The sequence below is a fragment of the Glycine soja genome, chromosome 6 (assembly GCF_004193775.1).
Source record: "Glycine soja cultivar W05 chromosome 6, ASM419377v2, whole genome shotgun sequence".
In the NCBI taxonomy this organism is placed as follows: Eukaryota; Viridiplantae; Streptophyta; class Magnoliopsida; order Fabales; family Fabaceae; genus Glycine; species Glycine soja.
The window spans coordinates 128,923-156,889 of record NC_041007.1 but is presented as its reverse complement, the minus strand read 5'-3'; the positions used below and the strand labels follow the sequence as shown (position 1 = coordinate 156,889).

At 34.9% G+C, this 27,967-nt stretch overlaps 3 protein-coding genes and 2 pseudogenes across 8 annotated transcripts; 3 read left to right on the top strand and 2 right to left on the bottom strand.

Moving 5' to 3' along the window:
- Window positions 1–288: 288 nt before the first annotated feature.
- Window positions 289–10,336, bottom strand: LOC114414397 (mediator of RNA polymerase II transcription subunit 19a-like). 6 transcript variants are annotated; one of them, XM_028378650.1, is made up of 8 exons: window positions 10,135–10,334; window positions 9,268–9,334; window positions 6,920–6,937; window positions 6,648–6,835; window positions 6,246–6,473; window positions 5,889–5,947; window positions 5,585–5,734; window positions 289–947 (listed from the first exon to the last, which is right to left on the bottom strand). In XM_028378650.1, exons 2-7 carry the CDS (start codon window positions 9,296–9,298, stop codon window positions 5,698–5,700), a joined length of 561 nt encoding a protein of 186 aa, XP_028234451.1. In that variant the 5' UTR covers window positions 9,299–9,334; window positions 10,135–10,334; the 3' UTR covers window positions 289–947; window positions 5,585–5,697. The 6 variants fall into 6 exon arrangements, with proteins under 6 accessions (XP_028234451.1, XP_028234453.1, XP_028234449.1 ...); XM_028378652.1 differs by having other exon boundaries at window positions 6,648–6,808; window positions 10,135–10,332; XM_028378648.1 differs by having other exon boundaries at window positions 289–759; window positions 885–947; window positions 6,648–6,937; window positions 10,135–10,329.
- A 180-nt stretch (window positions 10,337–10,516) lies between these two features.
- Window positions 10,517–11,837, top strand: LOC114414396 (coiled-coil domain-containing protein 124-like). The gene is made up of 3 exons (XM_028378646.1): window positions 10,517–11,321; window positions 11,391–11,510; window positions 11,593–11,837. The coding sequence occupies exons 1-3, from the start codon at window positions 10,764–10,766 to the stop codon at window positions 11,602–11,604; spliced, it is 690 nt and encodes a 229-aa protein (XP_028234447.1). The 5' UTR covers window positions 10,517–10,763; the 3' UTR covers window positions 11,605–11,837.
- Window positions 11,838–14,237: 2,400 nt separating this feature from the next.
- On the top strand, window positions 14,238–20,274 carry LOC114414394 (alanine--tRNA ligase, chloroplastic/mitochondrial-like). Its single transcript, XM_028378642.1, has 12 exons — window positions 14,238–14,387; window positions 14,471–14,766; window positions 14,873–15,051; window positions 15,126–15,204; window positions 15,281–15,415; window positions 15,517–15,666; window positions 15,800–15,910; window positions 16,051–16,968; window positions 17,121–17,393; window positions 17,998–18,207; window positions 18,818–18,975; window positions 19,380–20,274. Exons 1-12 carry the CDS (start codon window positions 14,291–14,293, stop codon window positions 19,714–19,716), a joined length of 2,943 nt encoding a protein of 980 aa, XP_028234443.1. The 5' UTR covers window positions 14,238–14,290; the 3' UTR covers window positions 19,717–20,274.
- A 2,686-nt stretch (window positions 20,275–22,960) lies between these two features.
- LOC114414022 lies at window positions 22,961–25,580 on the bottom strand (annotated as a pseudogene).
- A 6-nt stretch (window positions 25,581–25,586) lies between these two features.
- Window positions 25,587–27,793, top strand: LOC114414021 (annotated as a pseudogene).
- The last annotated feature ends 174 nt before the right edge of the window (window positions 27,794–27,967 follow it).

The following is a 27,967-nucleotide window of genomic DNA, read 5'->3' as shown; positions in this document are numbered from 1 at the left end:
ACCCAAGACATTCAGACATACTACCCGCGAGTTCACGCTTACAGATTAAACATGAAAATTTTCCATTCTGCCAGTGATTTAGAATCTCTGATGTTCAAACATTCTGTGAAACAACACTAATAATTAGCTGTGTGCGTCTACCGAACTAAGGCAAGGGGGCAAAACTTATTTAGAAATCATTGCATTGAGATCGTGCCACTTTTACTTTCTCATTTAGATATACACTCACTATTGAGACTTCCAATTTAAAATAAATTACGAACGGTCCCCTGAAGGGCCACCTTAAAATAATCATTTAAAATTGAAGAACTCTGAACATTTTATCTTAACATACAACATATATTGGTTCGAACCAAATGGTGAGTTTGTTTGGTGCCTAAGCCTTCAAACACTATTAAGGCGAGGCATGCTACTTAGTACAAGATATAGGAGAAAGTAATCAATGTGCACAACCTGCATACTTAATTCAATCATCCTAAATAAGATGTTATCTTTAATTTAAACTACGAATATATATAGACCGAAAAATCTACAAAGATTAAAGTAAATGCACACATGTTTTGTTATCCAGTGCGCCAAAAAAACTGGGAAAGAAAGACCGAAGTGTCGCAAATTACTGGAAATTATATCAAATGAGTGTTAATTATACAAAAGAAAAAGAAAAGAAGGGTTCACTTTCAGCAAATTTTACCTTGGATCCTTTTCCTTCATCAGGTGAATTCACCTTCATGATACTATTTAGTCAGATCACTAGCTACTCTGCAAAAAATTAGAAGGCATCATGCATACTGCAACTATCAACAACGCTTATCATGAAACAAACTAAAGATATAAGGATTGGCGAGCATTGTTTTCCATTGCCAGAATCCAAAACATTTATTTACTTGCGTCTTCTATTGTCTTTTACGCGTTTCCAGTTCCATAATGCAATTATCAGAAATGAGAACCTGTCCAGAGATATGCCAACGTGAAACCAATGTCAGAACTTTGTACAAGTCAGAATGAAAAATGAAGATATCAACATGTTAATTTAAGGAAAATTGTCATTATAAAAGGATATCAGACATGTGAAAGTATACGTGCAAGGGGAGAACAAGCACGTATCTGAAGTAGTAATTTAGAATAAATCTAACATATGTAGAACTGGCAATTTATAATTAAGGGTTCAATAGGAATTAAAATTGATTATATACTAAAACAATTGTTGGTCCCAAGGATGAGGTCCCTGTATTTTATCAGGTTATTGTTACACTTTCTTGACTATGTTAGAAAAAGAGAAGAGACTAGAGAGAATAGAGAAGATTCTCTTTATTTGGCACACTTGGCAACATGCTTTGGTGTTCTATTTATAACGAAACAAATCATAGGCATTACATAATTCTTCAAACAAGGAGAATATCACCATTATCAAATTTTTTAACATAACGAGCATACTCATATTGACAATGAGCTTGAAAGTATTTGTCAATGCCCCTATTCCATACCCTTGGTGCTTGCTTTAGGCTTTTGACATTCTTTGTAGGAGAGTGGTTAGACAAATAAACTGCACATGAAACAGTTTCGGCCCAAAACTCCTTGGGCATAGACTTAACTTAGAATGAACCGTTAGATTAAAATGGAAGACCTAGATTAAAAATATTTTCAATTCAAATTAAAACTTCATTTAATTATAAAATCTCTAAAAGATCTAATTTATCACGTCATAAAACCATCATAACTATCATTGTCATAACCACCATCATAACCATCGCCTTTGTCGTCACCATGACCACCATCACCAAAGTGATTGTCCTCGACAATGGTGGTAGCGGTGGTTATGGTGGTGGCGACGAGCATGATGGTGATCATAATGGTAAGTTTGAGATATTTTAGAACGTGATAAATCATATCTTTTAGATATTTGATTTTATGTTTGTTGAATCTTTTAGAGATTTTGTGGTTAAATGGTTTTAATTTGAATTTAAATATTTTTATTTAGGCCTTTAATTTTCTCATGATACTTCCTCTCTTTCTCTACCAATCATTATTTATGCATCTGCCAATAATCTCTACTGTTTGATTAAACATGAGGGACTTTCTTACATCATAATTAACATCCTTCAGGTCGAACTTCTATTACTGTCTGGTAAGGTTCCATAAAACCATGCAGTAACATGCTCTTTTTTTAAGAAAAAATACTGTCTCAATTAACTAATTTGAAAAATTCACAATATCCTATTTTGCACTTGTGTACTCAAATTATATATTCTTTCAATGAGACTGCACCAAACCACTTTCCCCACTAAAACATATATCTACTATAAAATATAGTAAGCAGCATTAGTTTTCTCTTCTTCCTGAAAGTTATCAGAAAACAATAGTCCTGATATCTAATCCACCAATGGCCAATTATGGATTCTCATACAATTACCAAACACCTACACTACACACCCTAAGATTTGACAAGATGTTCTAAAACCCTATGGGAAATATAAAGCAAAAGAAAGATCTTCAAGTCAATAATTTGAAGATTTTAAAAATTGGGCAAGTTTTATGGTAGGGTTAATCAAAACACGATGAAGTTTGTGACCACGGATAATCCTTCATACTTGTTTCCATGACAATTTTTGGAATCAATTTTGATGAGAAAAAGTATTGGATGCACATTTTTCTTGGTCAAAAGCTGAATTGCGCGGAGAAGCCATGGCTTGGATCAATTACAAGCTCATGATACTATAATAGCATTCAGAATAACAGAGAGAGGGAGGGGGATTGAAAGTACAAAGAAATGGACAATATATAGCTACGCTATATGATTCACTGCTGAGTCAGCAGGTAACTAATAACAGAAAAGGTTAATCTGTTACAGAGAAAAGCTAAAGTGAAATTACAATGAAAATGAAACGTATATTAGTATATATGATAACATGAAGAGTATATCTCTAACATGACTATATGCATGTTTGAATTTTGTAAAAGCAACCCAAGTCTTGCTTCCACAAAACTGAGTTACTAAACAAAAATTTAACATGCAAACGTATTTTTAAGAATAATCAAACATGTCACAAATTAATTTTACTCATCAAACTCAGTTTGGAGCACCCCAAACAGAAAACCAAACACAGCCTATATCTTTAATAATAACTAAGTTCACCTTTGAAGGAACCTCTTGGCAAGACTGGATCACAAATATGATCTAAATCTGGATGCATTCCTCTAAAGAACCAGCACCATTTATAAATCATCAAGCTTGGCCTTTATACCTTTAACCAGTCTCTTGAAATATAAGAAACCATGTCATGATCAGATTGTTTAAGAATAGCCAACTTTTGGGTTGAATCATAGGGCCTTTAATTGCCATTGGGAAAAGCACTTTGAGCTTTCTTCCAGAAGGTAAGATGGGTTTTGAAGGCTCTAAAATTCATCAAGATACTTGGCTCAACAGATTGCCAAAATAAGGCACAGAGCTTATATCAAGTCTTTCCCATTCATTGCAATTTTCTTCTGGGATGTCATCAAGAGGTTTATCCAGATGTTAATAGTATTCCTTCTCCATGACTTTAGGGATTAGAATGTTTTGCTCAATGAGAGGCAGAAGCCTTCAAGAGACAGAAAAGAGATGGGACCAAGCTCACTCTGACACCACCTTAAGAAAGTTTTAGGGATTATGAGAATGAATTTTCTGAATAGATAGAGGGAGTTATTCAGCTGATCTAGTATTTATATACAATTTGACAATGATTATAAGGAGATTAAGGATGATCCTAGTTCCTTAGACAGTATACTCTAGTATAAGAATAGCTATGTACATGAATCTGAAAATTAATTGCTAGTTGCTACAGATTCCAATAGGCATTTAACTACTAATTCCAATAGTTTTATTTTGAACATGTCCCCTCATTGAAGAGCCCTTTGGGCTTGAAGCAAGGAAAAATGTACAGGCCCTCCATACAATGTACTGAAATTCAAGTTTCGTTTAGATGAATGGAGGTGAATAGAATCAAACTCCTTATCATTTGGTCATAGAGGCTGATGGGGGCTTGAGTTATATGAGGTGACTAAGTCCCAAGTCAAGTAGTATGGGATGCTCCTTGGAATACTTAGGCAGCTTGGTTCTTCCCCCTTGATAGTTAGCTATTAAGGGAGGGTTTCCCGAGTCCTTGGGTTCTTATTAAAGGCTTTGATACCTTGTCAAGAACTAACTCTACCAAAAGCTTAATCTATAAGGTGAAGGTTCATGAATGGTTTTATATCTACAAACCACCATCATAATAATAAGATACCACAGAACCTTGGCAATTAAATAATTGACCATAAAACATAAATGAAGGAATGAGTAGGGTTATGAAACTTCTGCAGTGAACACTCTCAAGCACCAGAGAAATTACATAAGACGGGGATTACACATTACTAAATTATTATGGCATAGCTCCCTAGTTGTTACATGACAAACAAAACAAGCTCTATACAAAAGCTTCGAAAAAACACAAATATGAAAAACTTCACATGCTTTTTGACTTTCTTTTTCTTACCTGGCAAAGGCTAGAGGAATTATCTAAAGATTTTACCGAGACAATCTACTAAAAGTAGCTTTCAAGATCTGGACAAAATCAATCCTTTTTAAATACTTGGGGAAGAAGGCCACTGTATTATAATACTTGACAATCAGGTTCAATAAAAGCAGCAGCCCAAGCTAGATTCAATCACGAAATTCTTCGTAAATAATAAATGTCAACTGTCTCTTCACCTTCCTCTCTCCCCTTACCCAACGATTCTATATCAAATTGCCACTAAAGTCTTAGGGTGTGTTTATATTCATGGTTTTTTGTTCAACGTGAAAGTTACAATTTTCTCCAGTCACATTCACTGCTTGGGAAAGTGGGAAATTGCCTCAGAAAGTGCAAAACAGGGAATGCAGTAGATTCCCAAAAACACACTTAAGATTTGAGTTTGGGCTTAGCTCAACCTCAAAACTAGCTCAAGATGTGGGAGTTGTCCCTACTTATATATACTATTTTGGTCATATCACTAATCGAAGTAAGATCTCCAACACACACCCCTCATGCTAAGGATTGGACATCTCAAGTGTGAAGTTTGCAAGATTGAACATCTATGGATGGTAATAGCAAGTGACCCGACAGGCACAACAACAATTACTAGGATAGACTTTGATATCATCTTGGAATTTGAGTTTGGAACTAACTCAACAAAAAGCTAGCTTAAGATATGAGGGACGCCTCCCACTTATATATACTACTTTGGCCATATCGCTAGCCGATGTGAGAGTGAGATCTCCAACATAGACGGCAAACTTGCTCTTGAAGTAGAAACATTTTGCTATGTAGTACATGATGGCTACATAACTCTTCTAAGTAAGAATTGAATGCGTGACTAAAATAATTCAGCAAATAAAATTGAGAAACACTAAAATTAGTACTTAAAGAGACCCAAAAAAGAACTAAAATTTGTACTTAAAGAAACCAAAAAAAGAACTAAAGATGCACCATCAACCACCTCTAAAATATATATTAAAAAAAAACTCAAAAGAACAAAGCACCTAGACATCAGACAAAAATTAAAGATTGTAGCAAATATAATTAAGTACCTCAAGAAATCTGATAATGTCAAGTGACAGACCCCTCCACAAACTTTAACAAATGAGAACAACCATTTGAGGAAAAGAGAACTACAATATGTAACCATTTTAGCCTGCAACCTTTATTGCCCCCAATTCATCAATTTTTGAGCTCTAATGCTGCAGTAAAATTAAGAAACAGAAAACAAAACGTCACTAACGAATGAACAGGGGACTATGAGAAGCAATAGACCGCAGAAAATTTACAGAGAAGAAAGAGATGGGAATAAAAGTTTGACAACTTATCTGGAGACAAAGCTTCTCCCTTTATTACCTTACTTTTTTGTGTTTGTGCACACCGTTAAGATCATCATCTCCACCATGCTTCCTTTTCTGTAACCATATTGAGTAAAATGGTTTAAATATAGAAGTACATTTCTGTGACATTTTTGAATAGTATATGAAACAAATCCTTTTGAAAATGCTGACATCATATGCAACAGATACTTTTTATTAGGACCTAAGTCACAAGCAATAAAAAATTAACAGCACCATCAGCACAATACAAATGAAAATTTCATGAGTTGCTGATGAAGCAAAACTATTGAATTAGATGGCAACATGACAGGACTTTTAGAACACTGATTTTTCACGTGAACAAAGCAAATGCATCAATTTAAAATTTACCAACCTTCTCATGGTGTTTCTTTGAAGGATCAGCACTAGAATCATGATGCCTGTTTTTGTCTTTCTTTTTCTCCTTTTCTTTGTCTTTGGTTTGATCTTTTTGACGATGCTTGTGCTTCCTATGCTCCTTGTCCTTATCTTTGTCCCTGTCTTTGTGTTTTTTATGCTTCTTCTCCACATCTTTAGATTCACCTTTTGATTTTCCTGCAACAGTCAGAATCCCCTTCTCGGCCTATCAGAGAAAAATACAAGGAATAAGCATATATGCAATCAATTCTAATACGGAAAAGATTGACTATATTGATTTTGAAATTTGAAAACAAGGATAACAAAGTCTATCAATTTAGTGAACAACAATGAAGTAACAGAAGAAGCATTATCAAATTCAAAGAAGATGATTTCTTACAGCAGGCAAATCAATGGGAACAGTTTCCTTGAGTTGAAAAGCCTCCTTTAGAATATCGAGGTCCAAAGGTTGTATATGATAATTAGAACCACTGGACAAAGATGTATCTTGAATAAGTTGATCCAACTGCATCCCATCTCCTTTTCTGATTTCTATGTCACCTACTACATTGTATAAATAGTGTGCATCTGAAATTGAAACAGGAAGTGGCCTCTTGCAGAAAAACTCAAAATGTGGGAGTAATTGGAAGTGATTTAATAGATCCACAGCACCTGTCAATTCTCTTGGCCCTAAGATTTTAAATAACATATGCCTTCAATCAGAAAGCATAGGAAAAATATATATATAAAACATATTTGCCATACTAGAACAGTGGCCTAAAGCAATGATGCTAAAAAGTTCTAAAAGTGATCTAACTGATTTCAAATTGGCAAATAAAATCATGAACAACTACAATTGATATTAAAATTTTGTCAACCATACCCATAAACTGAAAATAAATAATAAAAAAATAGCAGATGTTAAATTTCTTATAAAAAAATTGAGACGGATAACCAAAGTTCCCCGCAATAAGTGAAAAAGGTTATCTGAAAATCACGGTAAATTTGGAATAAATGGGATTTAATTTTTTATTTCCAAAGACATGCTTATTTGGCTGTCATAAAAAATCCAACAAAAGACTGATTAGTTTATACAAGTTGCTTTTCTAGGCATATGAATTAAAGAGTAAATACCTAAACTGGTCTTTCAGAAGAAAAATAAAACACATGGGAACACTTTGATCCTGAGAGAAAAAAATTAACCATTTAGTCTCTCAAAATTACAAACATGGGACACTTTAATCTTTCCATCTGTTAAAATTAACATTTTTAGAAACTAATTTGGGCCAATAATGATTTTGTTAGGGACTAAGTTGGGACAATTCACTTTTCTAACTAATCATGTCCTAAAAATGAAGGAAAAATGACTAGTACTAAATTGTGCCATGTTCTTAATAAAGCGTATTGGGAAAAACCCAAATTCCACATTGGTTAGGGATAGTGCTAAGATAACCCATATAAGTGGAGGACAACCCTCATCCTATGAGTTAGCAAAGGCTTGGATTAGGTCCAAACCCAAAATATAAGATGGTATTAGAGCCTACTATAGATCCATTAAATGAGTCACCTACCATATTATTTACATATCAAGACCAAATGTTGGGCATGAGGGGATGTAATGGGAAAAACTCAAGTCTACATTAGTTAAAGATAGAGTCAAGATAAAGTATATATGTGAGGAGCAACTCTCACCCAATGAGCTAGCTTTTAGGGTTGAGCAGACCCAAATCCAAAATATAAGAAGGACTATTTGACGACTTTTTTGTCCTAGGACTAAATTAGGTTCAATGATTTATTTCAAGGACTGAATTGGATATTTACTCTAAATTAAAATTGAGTTGGTTAAGAACTACTCCAAATGCCACTTTTATAGTAGTATATAGTTAAGTTTCTGTAGAGAGAGAGAGTAATTTTATACGCGCACACTAGCAGCAGTTAGAGATGCAGTCTGTAACTGCTTAACTTTGTAGCACTGTTAACCTAATCTACTTTAACAGAATCAATAGCAGAAGCACACTGTTGTCAACGTAGTCAGCAACCCAGCATCAAGATAAGATCCTACCTAATAAAAAATTATATTTAAATACATATACACACACACACACTCATACATAACATAGATAAGAAAAATAATCTTTAAATCACAACAAAAATAAAAGTTTATGACACAATATAAAGATAAAACACTAATCGGATTGTAAGTGGTTTTATATCAGAGATTGGATTGTAAGCAATCAATCTTGATAAATGATTATATTAAGCCTAAATAAGTAGCCAAGAAAAAACTCAATTTAAATTTCAACACCAAGCCTTAAAATCCATAAGCAATAAAGTTAAGTGCCTCCGTGGGCATAGGATAACCCAGAGACACTTAGCATGATAATTAAATCAATCGGGAGGGAGCAAAATGAAAGCATTATCAACAATGTTTTATACACTCACCCCTTTTTTATAAGGGTATCATACCAATACTCCTTCCCAATTAATGAACAATGTTTAGTCACAAGTCCCACCATATATATGTGTGTGTGGACATATACAGTGAACAATTCTCATTTTAAAAATGTGGGAATTATAAATTTGGGTTATACAATCATACATGAATAATCAAAATTAGAAATTAATAATTATATGACCACTTAAAAGAGTGATGTAAATTTATCTCTTAATCTTGACCATAAATATATATATATATATATATATATATATATATATATATATATATATATATATCATATAAAGTAAGAACTCTTGTTATTTTGAGAAATGAGAATAATAATAAAAATCATTAGATCATGTTTTTAGAACAGTCAATATTAAAAGATAAATGTACATGCATATTTTAAGTGGGCATGTGACTACTATATATATACCTTTTAACCAAGTATTTAAATAGAATTATGTGTACAGTCAATGTCATGCTGATAGGAAATCAGTACTAGCATATATAATAACCAAAAAAAAGAGATATATTTAAAATAATCTATCCAAAGCAAAGGGCAGACATGATTAATTTTTACCTCCACCAAATTTTTTGCTGTCAGGATCCATGCGTCAATCTATCATGAGTTCTTGAATCATTATCAACTGCAATTTATGATAAGACAAAAATGTTTCTCATCCACCAATTTCTGCTGTTTTCACAAATTTCATATTGTTGTCCTAAGTATATTAGTTAAGTCCTCTACAACTAAAATTCACTTACTTTTATTTCATAATAAGCCATTTCAAAAGCTAACTTGCGTTTGTTTTTTCATAATAAATTCGGACTAAATTAAACTTGATGATTCATTAAAACTGCTTTTTAAGTAAACACTCGAAAAAGTGTCTATCAAAAAGTTAATAAGCTCATTTTAGACTGCACTTCAAACTGCAGAGCTTACATAGCATGGACTTATTAAATATATAGTTACGTAGATTATGATTTATTAAATCGAAACAGAAAGAAAAAAGTGACAGACAAGAAATGCATGCAAATCGTATCAGATATAACTCAGAATAGCCATAAAAATACCGGAAAGAAAACCAAAGTTACTTGAATAGCACCAACATAGAGAAGCATTGAAATGGATAGCATGGCTCACGTATTTTGGTTTTGGTCATGCCGTTTTTAATCAAAAGGGATTGCTAGAATCTGATTGTTCAATTTTGAAAAGTTTCAGCTGCTCTGCTCTTTTTAAAATTGAAACAAAAGTATTTGTAAAAGTGTGTTGAGGCAGAGTTCCCAAAAAAGATAGAAAGTAATTGTTGTGAATTGAGCAGTTGCAGAAGTCACAAGAGAATAGAGGCGCGAAAATCAACATCAACAGCCGAGGCAAAACACCTGGAAGAAAGCAAAATGATAATTCGATTGAATTGAATGGGAGCAAAGAGAGAGAGAGGCTTACGGAAATTTAGGTTTGTTTCTGCTGTAATTGTGTTTTGTTGTGTTGTGCGCTGTCTCAAGTTCACAAGTTCTATGTTCCCTTCCTTTCCTTCTTTCACAGCGAAACCCCAATCCAATCCGCTACAAAATTCTCCATTTATAATAATCTTCTCCCATATTTCTATTTTCTCCTCCTTTTTCATCGAGGACAAATTTTATTAAATTCAAAGGGTATTAATCAATTGATAAATTAATAATCTAGAATATTTTCCCATTTAAAAAATATTTTCTACCACTCAAAACAATTACTATAAAATTACAAAATTAAAAACATAATTGTAGAAAAAATTGATCGTGTGTCTTACTTGACTCTCGAATAAGATTTTCTAAAGTAAAGATACTGTAATTAAACAAAAAAAAAAACGAAGAAGAAAATAGATTGTATTGGACAAGAAGTGGGCCGAGGCCCATGGATGATGGTATCTGGCTTAAAGGTTAAACGAAGATGATTGAGGATGTCATGATGCAAGCAAGGAAGGGAATCGAAGGATCTCTCTCTCTCATCACATGATCATTCAGCGAGCAATAGCATAGTGTGAAATTTGAGTGAGCGAGCGAGGAATCGGAAGAAAACGAAACCCTAAGAAGAAGATGCCGAAGAAGATGGGGGTGAACACGAAGGCGGATGCGGCAAGGGCACGTAAGAGCGCGGTGGATACGGAGCGCAAGGAGAAGGAGACTCGAGAGAAGGAGGACCAGTACTGGCGAGAGGCGGAGGGTTCAAAGTCACGCGCCGCGAAGAAGAAGGAGGAAGAGGCCGAAAAGAGGGCGGAGGCAGCCGCGCGGAAAGCGGAGGCGCGTCGGTTGGCGGAGCAGGAGGAGAAGGAGCTGGAGAAGTCGATGAAGAAGGTGGACAAGAAGGCGACCCGGGTGTCGATCCCGGTGCCGAAGGTGACGGAGGTGGAGCTGAGGCGGCGGAGGGAGGAAGAGCAGGCGGAGGCTGAGAGGAAGGCGGAGGAGGCTAAGAAGCGGCAGAGTCGGACGGCGGCAGAGGAAGAGTACGAGAGAATGGTGCTGGTTTCGAACACTAATCGCGACAATTCGATTATTGAAGCTAGATCATTGGATGATGCCATCGCCCAGATGACCGTCGTCGATAACTTGCCCCCGGATCGCCATCCAGAGAGGCGCCTCAAGGCCTCATTCAAGGTATGAATTGAATTGGACCCAATCCGCTATTTGCTAACCCTAACCCTAACCCTTCATTCCGCTGAGCAGGCATTTGAAGAAGCTGAGCTGCCCAAGTTGAAGGAAGAGAAACCGGGTCTTACTCACAATCAGTACAAGGACATGATATGGAAGTTGTGGAAGAAATCTCCTGACAATCCTCTAAATCAAGTCAGTCACTCTTCTTTTCTGCTCTCTCTTATAACTGCCATGTCATTTCTCTCATAAGTTGCTTGCGATGTGGGCACTACAGGTTGCTGAGTGAATGGTCAACTGCAACTGAATGCAACAGCTTACCAAATGTTATCACGGCCTTCATTTCCTTTCTCTGTATGAGTTTCACTTTCTGTACATGCACATCGACTTTGAGTAGGACTCTTCTACTGCTCTGCTCTGCTCGGGATAAGGGCTTCTGAACTACCATTGTATTGAAATTGAACCAATTATGATAATACCTCCCTTTAATCCAATAAAGTATACGTTTCATTGCACGTCCTACACTTTTAGTTCCTACTTTGTTCCGTGTTCCATTTTTAGTCCAATAGTTTCGACGACTGAGTTTTCTTATAATTTTTAATTGTTAAAGTTGGATACCTGCCGTTCAATTGTGGACGGAAATGTGATGCACAAATCTGATTTGTCAATAGAAAAAATCGGATAAACTGTTTATATGGAGTCTGCGACGACATTCCAACAAACTTGCTCATCAATGGTGGTGACTGGTGACAAAGCCAGTGGAAGTTAGGGGTGCATACACTCCCTCTCTTTTGACCTTGACCCTCCTAATCTCCAATTCATCTCCACTCATCCCCTCACCTCCTACAAAACCTTGCCTGCATGCCTGGGAAATCAAGCTAAGTGACCTGCATGCCTAACAATTTGAAGCATCACCAGTATGAGCTTCTATCATTATGTACACAAATGGGGCTACATGTATTTCTGTATACTCCATGCAGAGGAATACATTGACTTTGTCCGTTTCTAGGGTTGTGTATTCTTGCCTAAAACTTGAGTTACTTTCGGTCATTTAAATAGTTACTTTCTGTCTTCTAAATACAGAAGTGAGCTGTATTTTCATCCCATTGCTATTGGTTTAAAGAAGAAATGAACAAATCCTTTGCAGAAATCCCCTTAAGTCTATGGAGACCCAAATGCTTCTCTCTGCAATCAGTTCATGATGGGATGGGGGAAGTGAAACTAGTGGGTTTCATTTCTTTTTACCAGCAGAAAGATAGGCGCAACAGTGAATCTGGGTCCACATTTTTTATCTTTTAGATAAGACTTAAATTTAATATTTTTTTATTATATAGAGATGTGACGTATATGGTAATTTAAATTTAAAATTGTGTTATTCGAATACTTGATTATTTTTAAGTTTACATTTTTTTTTATTTCTGCAGTATATCTTTCTTTTTTCGTTTTTATAATTTTTTTTGGATAACATCCTTGTAAAAATCTTGTTTTGGCCATTCTTATTTTGTTTTAAATTTTGTAAGGTTAAATATAACTTTGATTTTTCTAATTTTTTGTCGAATATGTAATTTTGGTTATTTTTATTTTAAAATAATAATATTTGATTTTTTTTCTTTTAAAAAAATTGTAATTTTTATTCATCGTCAATCCTTAATTTGGCTTATATTTATTATTTTTATATTTTAATTAATTAGTTAGAATTTAATTTTATATATATATATATATATATATGCTAAAATCAAAATTGAGAGAATTAAGGAACACTAGGCTAAAAAGGAGTAGGGAGATAGATTGTAGTAGCAGTTTAAAGATAAAAAAAAAAAAGTTTAAGAGGATGTTTATATGCATGTTTGGATTAAAGTTAGAGTAAAAATTCAAGTAATTTTAATTTTAAAATAATAATTTTATCTTATTTATTTATACATTAAAATTCTTAAATGTACTATTTAAGATGCAATATAAACATAGCCTAGGAATTTCCTTTATTATTGTTATAGATTAGTTAAATGGTGTTTTGCATTTATTCCCATGTCAAATTGACAACACAACTAGACAAACGGTCAATTATGATAAAAATAAGTTGAAATAATATAATTTTAACTTTTTATGAGTGACTAAGGAGGACAATCAATAGGACTATATCAAATCTATTTTTATACTAGTCATGGTGATGACGATGAGTTATGATGACAAAGGTGACAGAGACTACAATAATCATAGTGATGATTGTACCATTACTCATAGTGGTGTGACAATTACAATAAAGGTCATGACAATAAAAGTGGTGACAGTTGACGGCAATGGTGGCTAGAGTGGTGATTGTGATAGTGATAATGTCAGTCATAATAATTATGAGTTAATTGAGATGTTTTATGGAATGATAATTTACATTTTCATAATTTTATTTGTTGTTTGGTTAATTGGATAAAGATTTGATGATATATTAAATTTTAATTTGAAATTTCAAATATTTTAATCTCAACCGTTTGTTATTTTTATTCTTGATTCAATGATTATTAGTAGTTATTTTCATGTTCTCAGATAATAATTAAAAACAATACAATAAAATAAACTATCCTAAATAAATTAAAAAGAACTTATCTATACAATAGATAATAAATTTACTGAAGCCTTATATTTCTTATTAGAAATAGCAATCAATTCATATTTCATATGATAAAATCCTAACCTAAAGTAGCCGTGGATAAGGGGGAAATTATTAATGGATAAAATTGATGATTGAAATAATTATCAGCAAATTCATTTTATAATATTTAAAAAAATGAAAATATATCATAAAAATTATTATAAAACAATAATAAAGTAGGTAAAATCAGAAATAATTACTAGTATTTTGTAAAAATATAATAAAATAAAGATAATTAAGATGAGAAATAGTTGAAAATGTGGTTATTATGTGGTGTGGTGGGGAGCGAAGTGAATAGAAGGGAAGGAGAGTTATCTATCCGTTATCGACCATGGAAGGATTGGCGCTACCAGTTGCGCAATCGCAATCACAACAGTTGCCGTTTCCAAGGCCAAAGCTGTCCGCCATTCCCGCAGGCACAGCTTATGGTAATGACTTGCTTTGCTTTACTTCAATGATTGTCTCGTCTTACTCGCTTTCAGCTTGTGTTTGTAATTGTGTGCTGCTGCAGGATTTGTCTCTCTCAAACGACACCGTGGAAGCGGGTTTCGTTTTCGCACTTGCTTATGTTCGCAGGCACAGGCACAGGCACAGGCACAGGCACAAGGCGTTCCTCTTCCCGAGCAAGTCACAGTCACAGACCCAGACAACTCTGTGAGTGGGGATTCCATACGGCAGAGATTTCTGAATTTCTATGCTTCCCGTGGTCACAAGGTTCTTCCCAGTGCTTCTCTTGTCCCAGATGATCCCACTGTTCTACTCACCATCGCAGGGATGCTTCAATTCAAGCCTATCTTCCTAGGCAAGGTTCGTAGACCAATATCAATATGGCTGCAGTCAATCTATTTTTATTCAACATTAAAATTAAATGGCTCCTACTAATTCTAATTAACTAACTCACCACACCTCTTAGATTCCAAGACAAGTACCTTGTGCTGCTACTGCTCAAAGGTGCATCCGTACTAATGATATCCACAATGTTGGCCTAACTGCCAGACATCAGACATTCTTTGAAATGCTTGGAAACTTCAGCTTTGGTCATTACTTCAAAAAACAAGCTATTCTTTGGGCATGGGAGCTTTCCACCGCAGAGTCAGCACACTTTTCCTGACCCACCTCTCTTCTTCCTTATTTCAAATATAATTGACTTTCATTTACTTTCTCAGGTTTGGTTTGCCACCAGACAGACTGTGGATTAGTGTTTATGAAGATGACGATGAGGCTTTTCAGCTCTGGTCCCACGAGGTTAGCTAGATACAAATGAATTCCCTCAACCATTATCTTTTTTGCTTACATGATTAACTTTTAAGTATCTGTGCAGGTCGGTGTCCCAGTTGAGCGAATCAAGAGGTTGGGAGAAGAGGACAACTTCTGGACCAGTGGAGTGACAGGTCCCTGTGGTCCTTGCTCAGAAATTTATTATGATTTCTATCCTGAGAGGGGATATGTAGATGCCGTAAGTATGCCATGGTTTGAGATTGAAGGATTCAAAATCACGTCAACTACAATACTTTACAATCTTTTGTGGGTGGGTTGGGGCCTGGGGGATGAAATCAGGATCTCAATGATGATACAAGGTTTATAGAGTTCTACAACTTAGTATTCATGCAATACAACAAAAAAGATGACGGTTCTCTTGAACCTCTAAAGCAGAAGAACATAGATACTGGCCTTGGACTGGAGCGCATGGCTCGTATTCTTCAAAAGGTATATGGTCGATTTACATTGTTGAAAAAGTGACCATTTATATTATAAAAAGTATTTCTAGTTCTACGGCACTAGAACTATCGTTGCACATGCTCCTAAAGTCCATCTTATATATAGTCACTGTTTTTTGCAGGTTCCAAACAATTATGAAACTGACTTGATTTTCCCCATCATAGAGAAGGCCTCTAAATTAGCAAATGTTTCATATGGTATTGCCGATGATCAGACAAAGAGAAATCTGAAAGTAAATATGACTATCTTCATACAAGCTGCAGTACAATCTTAGTTTATTTTAACCTATAATAGTTGTCTTTCTTATTACTTTTAACGTGTGTCATTTTGTTTTTGTTTTGTTTTGCCTTTTTTATTTTCGATATATCTTAGATTATAGGAGATCACATGCGTGCAATTGTATTTCTCATCTCTGATGGAGTTGTCCCATCAAATGTTGGGAGAGGTTATGTAGTTCGGCGGCTTATTAGAAGGGTTGTTCGTACAGGCAGGTTGCTTGGTATAAATGGTGATGGTAGGGGTGACCTTGAAGGAGCATTTTTACCAATGATTGCTGAGAAGGTAGTGGAATTAAGTACACACATTGATGCTGATGTGAAGAACAAAGCACCTCGTATCTTTGAGGAGTTGAAGAGAGAAGAGCTTCGGTTTGTGCAGACTCTAGAGAGAGGAGAAAAGTTGCTTGAGGAGAAACTCTCTGATGCTTTATCAAGTGCAGAAAGAAATGGAACTGTGCCTTGCTTGGCTGGTGAAGATGTGTTTCTTTTGTATGATACTTATGGATACCCAATGGAAATAACAAAAGAAGTGGCTGAAGAACGTGGTGTGAGTATTGATATGGATGGTTTTGATATTGAGATGGAGAAGCAAAGGCGTCAATCTCAAGCTGCTCACAATACTGTCAAACTTGCCATTGAAAATGGAGAAAATATTGCAGAGAATGTACCTGACACTGAATTTATTGGATATGACCGCCTTCATTGTAAAGCAATGATAGAAAGCCTAACGGTAAATGGAAATCCAGTTCCACAGGTCAGTGAAGGGAGTAACGTGGAAGTTTTACTGAACAAGACTCCATTTTATGCTGAATCAGGGGGTCAAATTGGCGATCATGGTTTTCTATATATTTCAGAGGGTGAGAATCAACTAAAAGCTGTTGTGGAGATATTAGATGTTCAGAAATCTTTTGGCAACATATTTGTTCACAAGGGTACAGTCCAAAAGGGTGTAGTAGAGGTTGGCAAAGAAGTCAAAGCAGCAGTTGACGTGAAACTGAGGCAGCGAGCTAAGGTACAAGAACTGTTGACTTATTCATTTGATGTACTTATGTGGTGAATCTTTTAATACAGATGAATCCTTACATCATCATAGTCATTCATATTTCCAGATTCCAAACTTACAAGTTGTTCAAGATTATAATAAGTGTAGTTGGTGCTTTGTAGGTTCATCATACTGCTACTCATTTACTACAAGCTGCACTTAAAAAAGTTATTGGTCAGGAGACCTCACAAGCTGGTTCACTGGTGGCATTTGATCGTCTCAGGTTTGATTTCAACTTCCATCGACCACTTCGTGACAGTGAGCTTGCTGAAATTGAAAAACTAATAAATGGATGGATTGAGGATGCAACGCTACTTCAAACCAAAGTGATGCCTCTTGTTGATGCAAAAAGTGCTGGGGCTATAGCAATGTTTGGAGAAAAATATGGAGAAGAGGTTAGATTTACTTCAAACACTTTCAGTATTGACCTTCAAAGTTCAATTGGCTTACTTCCATTTTAGTAGTTCTAAGCTCATAGCATGTATCATGAAGTGTGTATTCAAAATAGGTGAACTTCAGGTATGGTTTACAACTAATTCAGAAATCGCCACTTCTTCTGACTGAAATTCCCTTTTTACTATTGTTAGATTGCTATTCCTGCCAAAAAAAAATTGGGCAAATTTGAAATAGATCCAATTATAATTGTTATTTTTATATACCAGTGACTGTCCCTGTAACTCTTGACATGCTCTTGCACATGGACCGCAGTAGTAAATCATGCACGGCCTTGTAAGATACTAGATTCTGCCAATCTTATTAAGACAATATCCTGTTGCATAAAACAATGAAACTAAAAATAAAGTTTAAATCCTAATGGTCCACCATCACTTCTATGACAGAGTACAGTTATATGTTCCAGATCTTAGGTGTATATATTTCTACCTCTCAAAAATCAGGGAAAAGATTAAGAATTTGTATAATATCATTATGTTAGTATATATCAAGCTGATCTGATGTTTATGCAGCTTATTTTTGGTTTTCAAATTTGGTGTACTGCAGGTACGTGTTGTAGAGGTTCCTGGTGTATCGATGGAACTTTGTGGTGGGACTCATGTCCGTAATACTTCTGAAATTCGTGGTTTTAAAATTATCTCAGAACAGGGTATTGCATCTGGAATCAGACGTATCGAAGCTGTAGCTGGGGAAGCTTTCATTGAATATATCAATGCCCGAGACTTTTATCTGAAGCAGCTATGTTCCACTCTCAAAGTATGTTCCATGATCTTGGCTTTTGAGTTTTCATAGTCCTGCCTAAGTTTTGAACATTTATAATTCGTCCTCAGGAGAACCAGTTAATATTCCTTTTGATCAACATGGGCCGTAATTTTAAAATCATATTGTGCTGTTAATATCTATGTGTCATGCAATTACTGTGATCAATTATTAGTTATATGGGGGGGGGTGTTATAGTGCAACAAACTTAGGGATGAGAGACAAACCATCTTATTCTGTACAAGATGGCCATTCATCATAGTCTGGAACGGTTCTCTTTGTGCCATTCAAATACTTACCGATAGGTACTTAGGCAATATGGGGTGCCTAAGTCTCACATCAAGTAGTATGGGATGCTCAGTGGAGTACATAAGTGCCTTGGTTCACCCCCCGTAACCACTAGGTTGTAAGGGAGGGTTCCCCAAGTGCTTGGGTATTTCTCAATTGGTATCAGAGTTAGTTACCTATGGAGGAGTTTACTAGACATAGCACCATTTCTTTCTTCCAAGCACTTCTAAATTTTAATTGAGTATAATTTATGCTCTGCAATATTGATTTTGCATGTCTTAATGTGTTATAATTAATATAATAATATCACCTTATGAAGGTTAAACCAGAAGAAGTGACAACAAGGATAGAAAACCTATTAGAGGAGTTACGGGTAGTGAGAAATGAAAATTCTGCTGTGCGTGCAAAAGCAGCAATCTACAAAGCCTCGGTCATTGCAAGCAAAGCATTGTTGGTGGGAAATTCAAAACAGTACAGGTAATATTTCTCTGTATGGTAGTAATGTTGCCATTATTTTGGGGAGAGGGCTTTCTTCCCTTTTAGCAACTTGAAAAAAGATTTTGGATTAAATAATATTGAAGATGTTTCTTTGATATAGAAGTCTTTCAAGCTTTTGTCACGTGAAGTTTTTGTTGTCATAATAACCAAAGAAATCTGACAATTAAGAAGCCGAGGTGTTGCATCACATCATTGGTAGTCCCTTGAATTTATTCTGTGGATGCTACAGAAATGATTTGAACTTAAGTTAGATGTAGGATATCCCTTGTATTTATATCTCCTTATCTTGTTAAATGTAGGACTAGAAAAAAATATCTTTAAAAATTTATTAATCATTAAGTAGATGTATCACTTTTTATTTATTGATTGTTGAAAATTTCCAGGGTACTAGTTGAGTGCTTTGATGATGTTGATGCTGAGTCACTTAAAAGTGCCGCAGAATATTTACTGGAAACACTAACAGATCCAGCAGCTGTGATACTAGGCTCATGTCCAGGTGAAGGGAAGGTTAGTCTAGTTGCTGCTTTTACTCCAGGGGTGGTTGATCAGGGGATTCAGGCAGGAAAGTTTATTGGACAAATAGCAAAATTATGTGGTGGTGGAGGAGGTGGAAGGCCAAATTTTGCTCAGGCTGGTGGGAGGAAGCCTGAAAATTTGGCAAGTGCCCTTGATAAGGCTCGGTCAGAGCTTATAGCCACTCTATGTGAAAAAGGGAATTGAATTTAAGTACACTTAGCAGATAGATCTTTTTATGCTAAAGCAGCAGAAAATATTGATTCTCTGTTGTCGAAGAATTCATCACAAAACAATTCACAAGCAAAAGGGGCGGAAGCTGCTGAAGTTTTAACGAGTTTTCTTGCAATTCCAGGGGGCATGTAATTGAAGTTTCAAAATAGTATAGAGCATTTGTTCGTGTGACTTTATTCTCCTGACAACCTGGCCTGCATTCACACATTCCAACTTGTAAATTTTGACATGCGCATCTCAGATTGGTTGCAGGATGTAAGTGCAAACACTATATATATACACCTGAAAGATAGTTGAGAGTGAATGACGGCGGTGGATTCACTCCTTTCTCTTTTGATTGCCTTGGAGGAAGTTGGGACCCCATAGAATTAAAAGTGATAGAACTGAAGGTTAAACTGTTTGGTGAAAGTAAGTGAATGATGTTATGTCTAGCAACTTGACGGTCAAGAAAATTGTCAATTGTTGTGGGTGAAACGCTACTTAAAAAGAAAGAAAAAAATACATGATTATCACGGATGTGAAATTGTGTTATAGAATTATGTCACTAAACGGTAGATGAGAAATTGTCACGTCCCAAAATATGGCCTATTTTATGTCAAAGTAGCTTCTACCTTCACCTTTGTAATTAGATATTTGAAAAATAAAATGAGAAATATCATTTTAAAATAACAATTAACTAAAGAGATGTATTGGATTAGGATTTTAAAAGGCTATTTTAACATAAAAATCCTGTGAATTTTAAAAGACTTTATAAAAATATAATGACTTTTTTAAAAAAATTAAATTATAGTTCACATTTTAATGGATTTATAAAAATATGAATTCATAAGATTTGAAACGACATTATGAATTTTTAAGAACTTCGTGAATTTTTTAAAAATATTTAAAATTATTGATAAAGATTCATGAATTTTGTTCACCTAACATTTTAAATAAATATCATCTTAGTCAAAGAATCTTAAATCTATTATATAACAAATCAATTTTTCCTAGCATATATAATAAGTTTATTCTCATTCCATCATCAATCATGTTAATTACATAAAAATTATATACCACAATGTTATGGATACTTAGTCATTTTCAGAATAACGATCTTATCAAATAAAAAATATGTTCGATAATTGTTTCAAACCTCATTTATATATTTATTGACTTATACGTGAGTCAATTTCTCATGTTTATTAAAATTATATATTTCTTATGTTCATTTATATCTATATTCATTTATATGCATAAGCACGTAGTCAAAATACCTCCCAAATTTAAAGAAATGAGAAAATATCTCATATCACACGTTTGAGGACATATTGACCATTGGTAAAAAAAATTAAAAAAAATATGAATATCTACAACTTTCAACAAATAGACAAGAGATTATATATAATGAGAAAAGAAAAATGTCAATTTATAGGGGGAAAAAAAAACAAGAAAGTTTCATGAAATCTTAAGAATTTAGATAAGATTGTTTAATATGTAATTTTTCATAAAAAAATTCATAAAATCCATCATAAAAAAGAATCTATCAAAATTTATATATTTTTAAATAATAGAATTTTTTTTAAGTTATAAAAAATCTTAATTTAATATCATCAGACTTTATTTTTTTTTAATCTAATAATCTTAATTAAATATCACAATACTTTTCCTTTTACCCAACCAAACTCACCTTTCATTCATACGAAGGGGATACAAGATGCTTACTAATTTTTAATGTTTTGAGCTAAATCAATCAGTCGTCATTTTTTTTTTGAAATAATATTTTCCGTACGAATATCACTACCCTCGTAGATCTATTTCAAACCTACTTCCAAAAAATAAAAATCTAATTCAAACCCTTTTGTTTATGATAAGGAAATAAAGAAATACACGTGGGACCTATACACCGGCGGCTTCCTAAACGTACGTGATCTCGAAAAAAGAACAATGTTTCATTTATTTTAGGTTAAATTATTTTGTAGATCTTAAATTTTATAATCACATCTTAGATTTTTAAATATTTTTATGAGAAATTTAAATATATTTTTAATCTCTTAAATTTAACGATTTTTTAAACTAAATTTTTTATTTTTGTCATCAAATTAAAAAAATGTATATTTCAGTCTCATGCACTTAAAAATCACAAATTATGCATCTAAATGGAAAAATAATCAAACATAAGAGACTAAAAAAAATATTTTTCAAAATTGAGAGATTAAAAGAATAAATTTTAATTTGAGGACATCAAAAATATATTTTAAACCATTTTAATTAAGTATCTGAATTTGTTTAATTGGGTTCTTAAACTTATGTTTGTTTCATTACAAAAAAAAGAACAAACTTATGTTTGTTTTTAATGGGGTCTTTTGTTTCCGTTGTGTGAATTTATAACAAGATTATTGTAGGTTGAAACTTTGAGAGGCTTGGGAAAAAAATACTAGAGTTGAGTAAATATGCAAAAGTGAGAATACTACTTGAGAACAATGAGTTTAGAACCTAAAAAGATGGAAATATTAACTTGTAGAGGTGAGTTGTGGGCATACTAACTTGCATAGATGATAATACCAGATTTAGGGACTTATTAGATTTTGTTTAATTTTTCCTGATGACGGTTAAACTTAAGGATTAAATTAAAAAATAAATAAAAGTTGAAGGATTCAATTAAAAAAAGAAAATAATTCAGAGACCTGATTAAAAATTGTCAAATAATTTAAACTCATTTGTCATTTGTAATATTAGATTGTTGAATAAAAACATAAATTTTGATTGAAGTATTAATAATTGATACACATAATTTAGTCACTCATTTTGGATCAATTAATACATTGGCTGATCCGTTAACTAAGGTTTTGCAAATAAATTATCTTTTAAATTTTCAAGATATTTGATTATATATGGAGATGTATACCTAAAGTATATTCTCGTCCTTCTTCAAGAAATAATCTGTTTTACATTAAAATGTAAAAAAAAATGTAAAATTAAATATTAGATCAAAATTATAAATTTTTTAAAGTCTAGAGACTAAAATTATAAAAAAAAGAAAAATAAAAGACCAAATTTATGAATCAATCATCAAAGAAAAATCAAAATTATAATTTAACCTTATTTCTTTCATTTTATTTCACTTTTCAATGCAAAGATGATAAACTAGTCATTATAAATATTGTCTTTATGTTAATTTTTTAAGGCTATTGTCTTTATGTTTATCAAGACAATTTTACTTAAGTAAATAGATAATATATTTAAATTTTTTGGTGCATCCTCATCTTTCTCAGGCACATCAATTGTATCCGAAAAAAAAAGCAATATACATCGTGGGAGAATCTTAATGAGATTTGTGTAGATATCTGCATCCGTTAACTCGTTTTCAATTAGAAATCATCTTTCAGAAGATAATATCCGTTTGCTTTGACTGAGCCTTGAGATCCTTCAATTTCTTTAATATGTTAGTGAAGTAGTCCTGCAAATACTTCTCTAGTGTAACTATGTCTTTTGAATCAACCCCAAGAAGATTGTATGTCTCTGCCATCGGAACAGAAAATACAGTATCGCTGGTAAGGACCTGCATATTTCCCATTTAAGCATTTGGCCATTATTGGGCATATTTTACTACCACCAGGAGGAAATAGAAATGCTTTATATACACTAAATGCTGCAAATTCATTGACAGCTACAATATAATATTACTATATTTTGGTGATGCTATAATGTAAAATATAGTAATGCAACAAGTGCTGACTTTAAGGCATCAAGAAGATGTCTATGCTAAACAATGTTCTAACTTTTCTGTTCTTATGTTACAAAAACCAATAAGTTCTGAACACGACACTAATTTTTCACTTTTAACATATGATAATCTGAAATGCATTTCGAATTCCAATTGATTAATCATTTTCATGTAATGGATTTCAATGAAAAGGTTGAGTAAATAAACGAGAAAAGAAATCAAACATTTGAATATTTACTCAAATGAGGAAGAATCCTCCATAACCTTCTTTTTCTTTGACGGTTGAGTTAGTGAACGTTTAGTTCATAGTTAGTTAGCTGGTGGAATCGTGATTGTCCAGTAAAATTAAATAAATGATGTTTTATCTATATAAGTCAACAACAACAACATCACAGCATTATCCCACTGGAATAAAGTTATAACAGAAGATTAAAAAATCAACAACTTAAATTGTAACTTAGCAAACTATAAAACCGGAAGAATGTACACCATTATTTCTTGAAACAATCGTTATAATTTCATATTTTATTTCTAAAATACAGCCCTCATTTTAATTTGACTGGAAGCACAAACCAAGATTGGTCGGATTGGATTTAGTTTCCACCCGAATTAATCCAAGTACACGAATCAAATCAGATATTTCAGCTTTTGGAAAAATTAAGAATGAGAGCTTCTATAAAAGTTAAGTACACAAGTTGATTTAAACTTAAGGGAGAAAATTAAAGTGTTTATGAAGAAGTTTATCCAAACAGATCTAAATTAAGTTGGTGAGTGCACCGAACCTGCGACCCCACGTTTATTTGTTTCGGTGAATCATCATAGAGGCAGACAGTGTTTATATATTAAAATTTATGAAAGATTCTAGTTATGAGATGGCAGTAATAAGGCAACTAGAAACTAAAGGGTATTAAAAGTTGATTTCATAATGAGTATTTAGAAAGGAAAAGATGGGTAGTGGAGCAATGCCCTGCAACTAATAGTGAGTCAGTTTAGCAAAGATGAAGGAAGGTATGGATAGTACCTCTGAAAATGCGAGTCTGTCAGCAACATCATTTGTCCACTCAAAAAAGTGAGTCTTAAAATGGAGACAGGAACAGTAGTGACATTAGCATCTTGGCCTGCTAGCCTCTCGCACAAGGTTATCACCTAAAAGAAGAAGAAAAAAAAGTGACAATTGAGGATCTAAGCAAGAGAAAGACCAAGCAGAGAAGAAGCAGTAAAGTTACCTCTTGGGTTGTCCAGGCACGAGGACCAGCAAATGTAAGAAGTTTACCATTTAATTTATCATTTCGTATGGCTATAAATGTCAAGCGAGCTATATCCTAAAGGTGGAGAAAGAGAGACTGATTAGAAAGAAAAATGAAGAAAGGGAGATGACAGAAGAGTAATAGTATTACCTGAGTATCCATGTAAGCAATTCTGGTGGGGGCATCAGTACCCCAAACAGATTTTTCTTCTAGGATAGGAACTGCATACTGACCGATAAGGCCCTGCATGAAACCGCATAAGCGGATAATGACGTGATTGAGGCCAGAGTCTCGGAGGAACTTCTCAATGCAAAACTTGATCTCCATGAGGGGAACCTCGGGATGTTTGTCGCAGTTATGGATGGAGTAGAAGACATATTTCTGAATTCCCATTGCCTTGGCACATTGTATAAGAGCCACTTTACCTTCCTAGTCAACCTATAATGTATGTGATATGTGATAAGTGATAATGATAATGTAGAAAAGAAACAAGTAATCAAGTGCGTGTGATTGTTAGTTACGGTTTTGATGGGCTCCTCGGGACGGCCAGTGGCGCAGTCAATGACAGTGTGTATGCCGACCAAGGTAGCAGGAATGGTTTCTGGTTTACTGTGAAAGAGAAAGAGAAAACAATAACCTTATGACTATGAGTGGAATAGAAAATTCACAACTGTTGCTCCCCAATCGCGAAGGAAGTCGGCAGGAGCGGGCCTGGGCCTGACCAGACACCTAACGTCGTAGCCTTCGTCAAGTGCCCGTCGCACAATCTGCCTTCCCAGGCCCAAAACTCGCCGCCCCTGCTGCATTTCACCCTCCAATTCCATTCTCCTCTTTCCGCCGGAAACGCCAGTGTGGTGGTTGCTACACTTACACTGCACCGCCATTGCAGTTGGGCAGTGCCAGATGTCGTTGTGGTTGTGGGTACCTTGAGCAGCATCCCACACCTTCATCATATTCATTGCTCTTTCTCTCTTCCTACTTCTGATCAGGAAGATTCCAGAGGCGGCGTGAGTTTCGTCGCGGACGCCGTATACTCGCCCGAGGAACTGGTGGCCATGATGTTGGGTCACACGGCGAGTTTGGCGGAGTTTCACGCGAAGGTTCCGATAAAGGACGCAGTGATTGCGGTGCCACCGAATCTGGGGCAAGCCGAGCGGAGAGGATTGCTTGTGGCGGTGCAGTTTGCGGGGATTAACGTTCTGTCGTTGATAAACTAGCATTCTGGTGCGGCGCTGCAGTATGAGATCTGTCGAACGAGTCGAGGCACGTGATCTTCTATGACATGGGTTCCAGCAGTACCTATGCAGCGGTTGTGTATTTCTCGTCGTGTGGGAAGGTGAACCCGGAGCTTGGGGGTCAGCATATGGAATTGCGATTGGTGGAGTATTTTGCTGATGAGTTCAATGCACAAGTTGGTGGTGGAATAGATGTCAGGCATTTTCCCAAGGCCATGGCTACATTGAAGAAACAGGTTAAACGAAGAAAAGAAATGCTTAGTGCAAACACAGCTGCTCCTATTTCAGTTGAATCGCTTGATGATGGCGTCGACTTCGGGAGCACAATGAACCGTGAGAAATTTGAAGACCTCTGTCAAGACATTTGGGATAAATCTCTTTTGCCTGTGAAAGAGGTGCTTCAGCATTCTGGCCTGTCATTGGACCTAATATATGCACTGCAGTTGATTGGAGGTGCTACCAGAGTGCCAAAATTACAGGCTCAGCTTCAACAATTCCTTGGGAGAAAACAACTTGACAGGCATCTTGATGCTGATGAAGCAATAGTTCTTGGCTCAGCTCCGCACGCTGCAAATTTAAGTGACGGAATCAAATTGAAAAGCAAACTAGGAATACTTGATGCTTCCATGTATGGTTTTGTGGTTGAGTTGAGTGCTCCTGATCTTTCCAAAGATGAAAGCTCTAGGCAGTTACTTGTACCGCAAATGAAGAAAGTCCCCAGTAAAGATCCGTTAATCATAACAAAGATTTTGAAGTTTCATTAGCTTATGAAAGTGAGCATCATTTGCCTCCTGGTGTTACCTCTCCTGAAATTGCTCAATACCAGATATCTGGTTTGACAGATGCCAGTGAGAAATACTCATCTCGGAATCTGTCATCACTCATCAAAGCAAACATACATTTTTCTCTTAGTAGGAGTGGGATTCTTTCTCTGGATCGGGCAGATGCCATTATTGAAATAACAGAGAGGGTGGAAGTTCCAAGGAAGAATATGACCATAGAGAATTCAACCATTTCATCAAATGTTTCGGCTGAATCTGCTGGTAGTAATAGTTCTGAGGAAAACATGCAAACTGATAGTGAGATTAGTAAGACATCCAACGGTAGTGCAGAGGAGCAAGCTACTGCTGCTGAGCCCGCTACAGAGGAAAAGCTGAAAAAGCGAACCTTTAGGGTACCATTAAATATTGTTGAGAAGATAACTGGACCTGGAATGCCTCTATCTCAAGATTTTCTTGCTGAAGCCAAAAGAAAATTACTAGCACTAGATGAAAAAGACGCAGACAGAAAAAGAACAACTGAGTTAAAAAATAATTTAGAAGGATAGGTGGAGATGTTTGATGCGGGAGGATGTATGATAAAGCTATGCACCTTGATGAATCCACTTGTAAAAGTGGTCCACCTTAGACTCCGTCATAAGGAAAAGATTGAAAACTTTCTACAAGTGAGGAACGCCAGTCCTTCATTGAGAAGCTTGATCAGGTTCAAGATTGGTTGTATAGAGATGGTGAAGATGCCAATGCCACAGAGTTTCAAGAGCTCCTAGATCAGTTAAAAACTGTTGGAAATCCGATTTTCTTCAGGTTGAAAGAGCTGACAGCTCGACCAGCAGCAGTTGAGCATGCTCATAGATACATTGATGAGTTGAAAGAGTGGAAAGCAAACAAGTCTTGGTTTCCACAAGAACAAGTATATGAGATTATAAAAAATTTAAGAATTGGCTGGATGACAAAGAAGCTGATCAAAAGAAGACTTCTGGATTCAGGAAGCCCGCATTTATCTCTGAAGCAGTATATTCAAAGGTGCTTGATCTGCAAAACAAGGTTTCCAGTATTAATAGAATTCCCAAGCAAAATACATGATGAGCTATGCTAATGCATGCAAGTCCAGCTATAATAATCTATTTGGACAGTTTTTATAGTCAGATCTCGACTGGTAATGAATAGGTGAAATGGTGACGGTGGAGAATAGAGTTGAGGTAACATTTGCTAAAACTGTAGTAGATGAATCATTAATGATTAATTTCCCTTTTATAT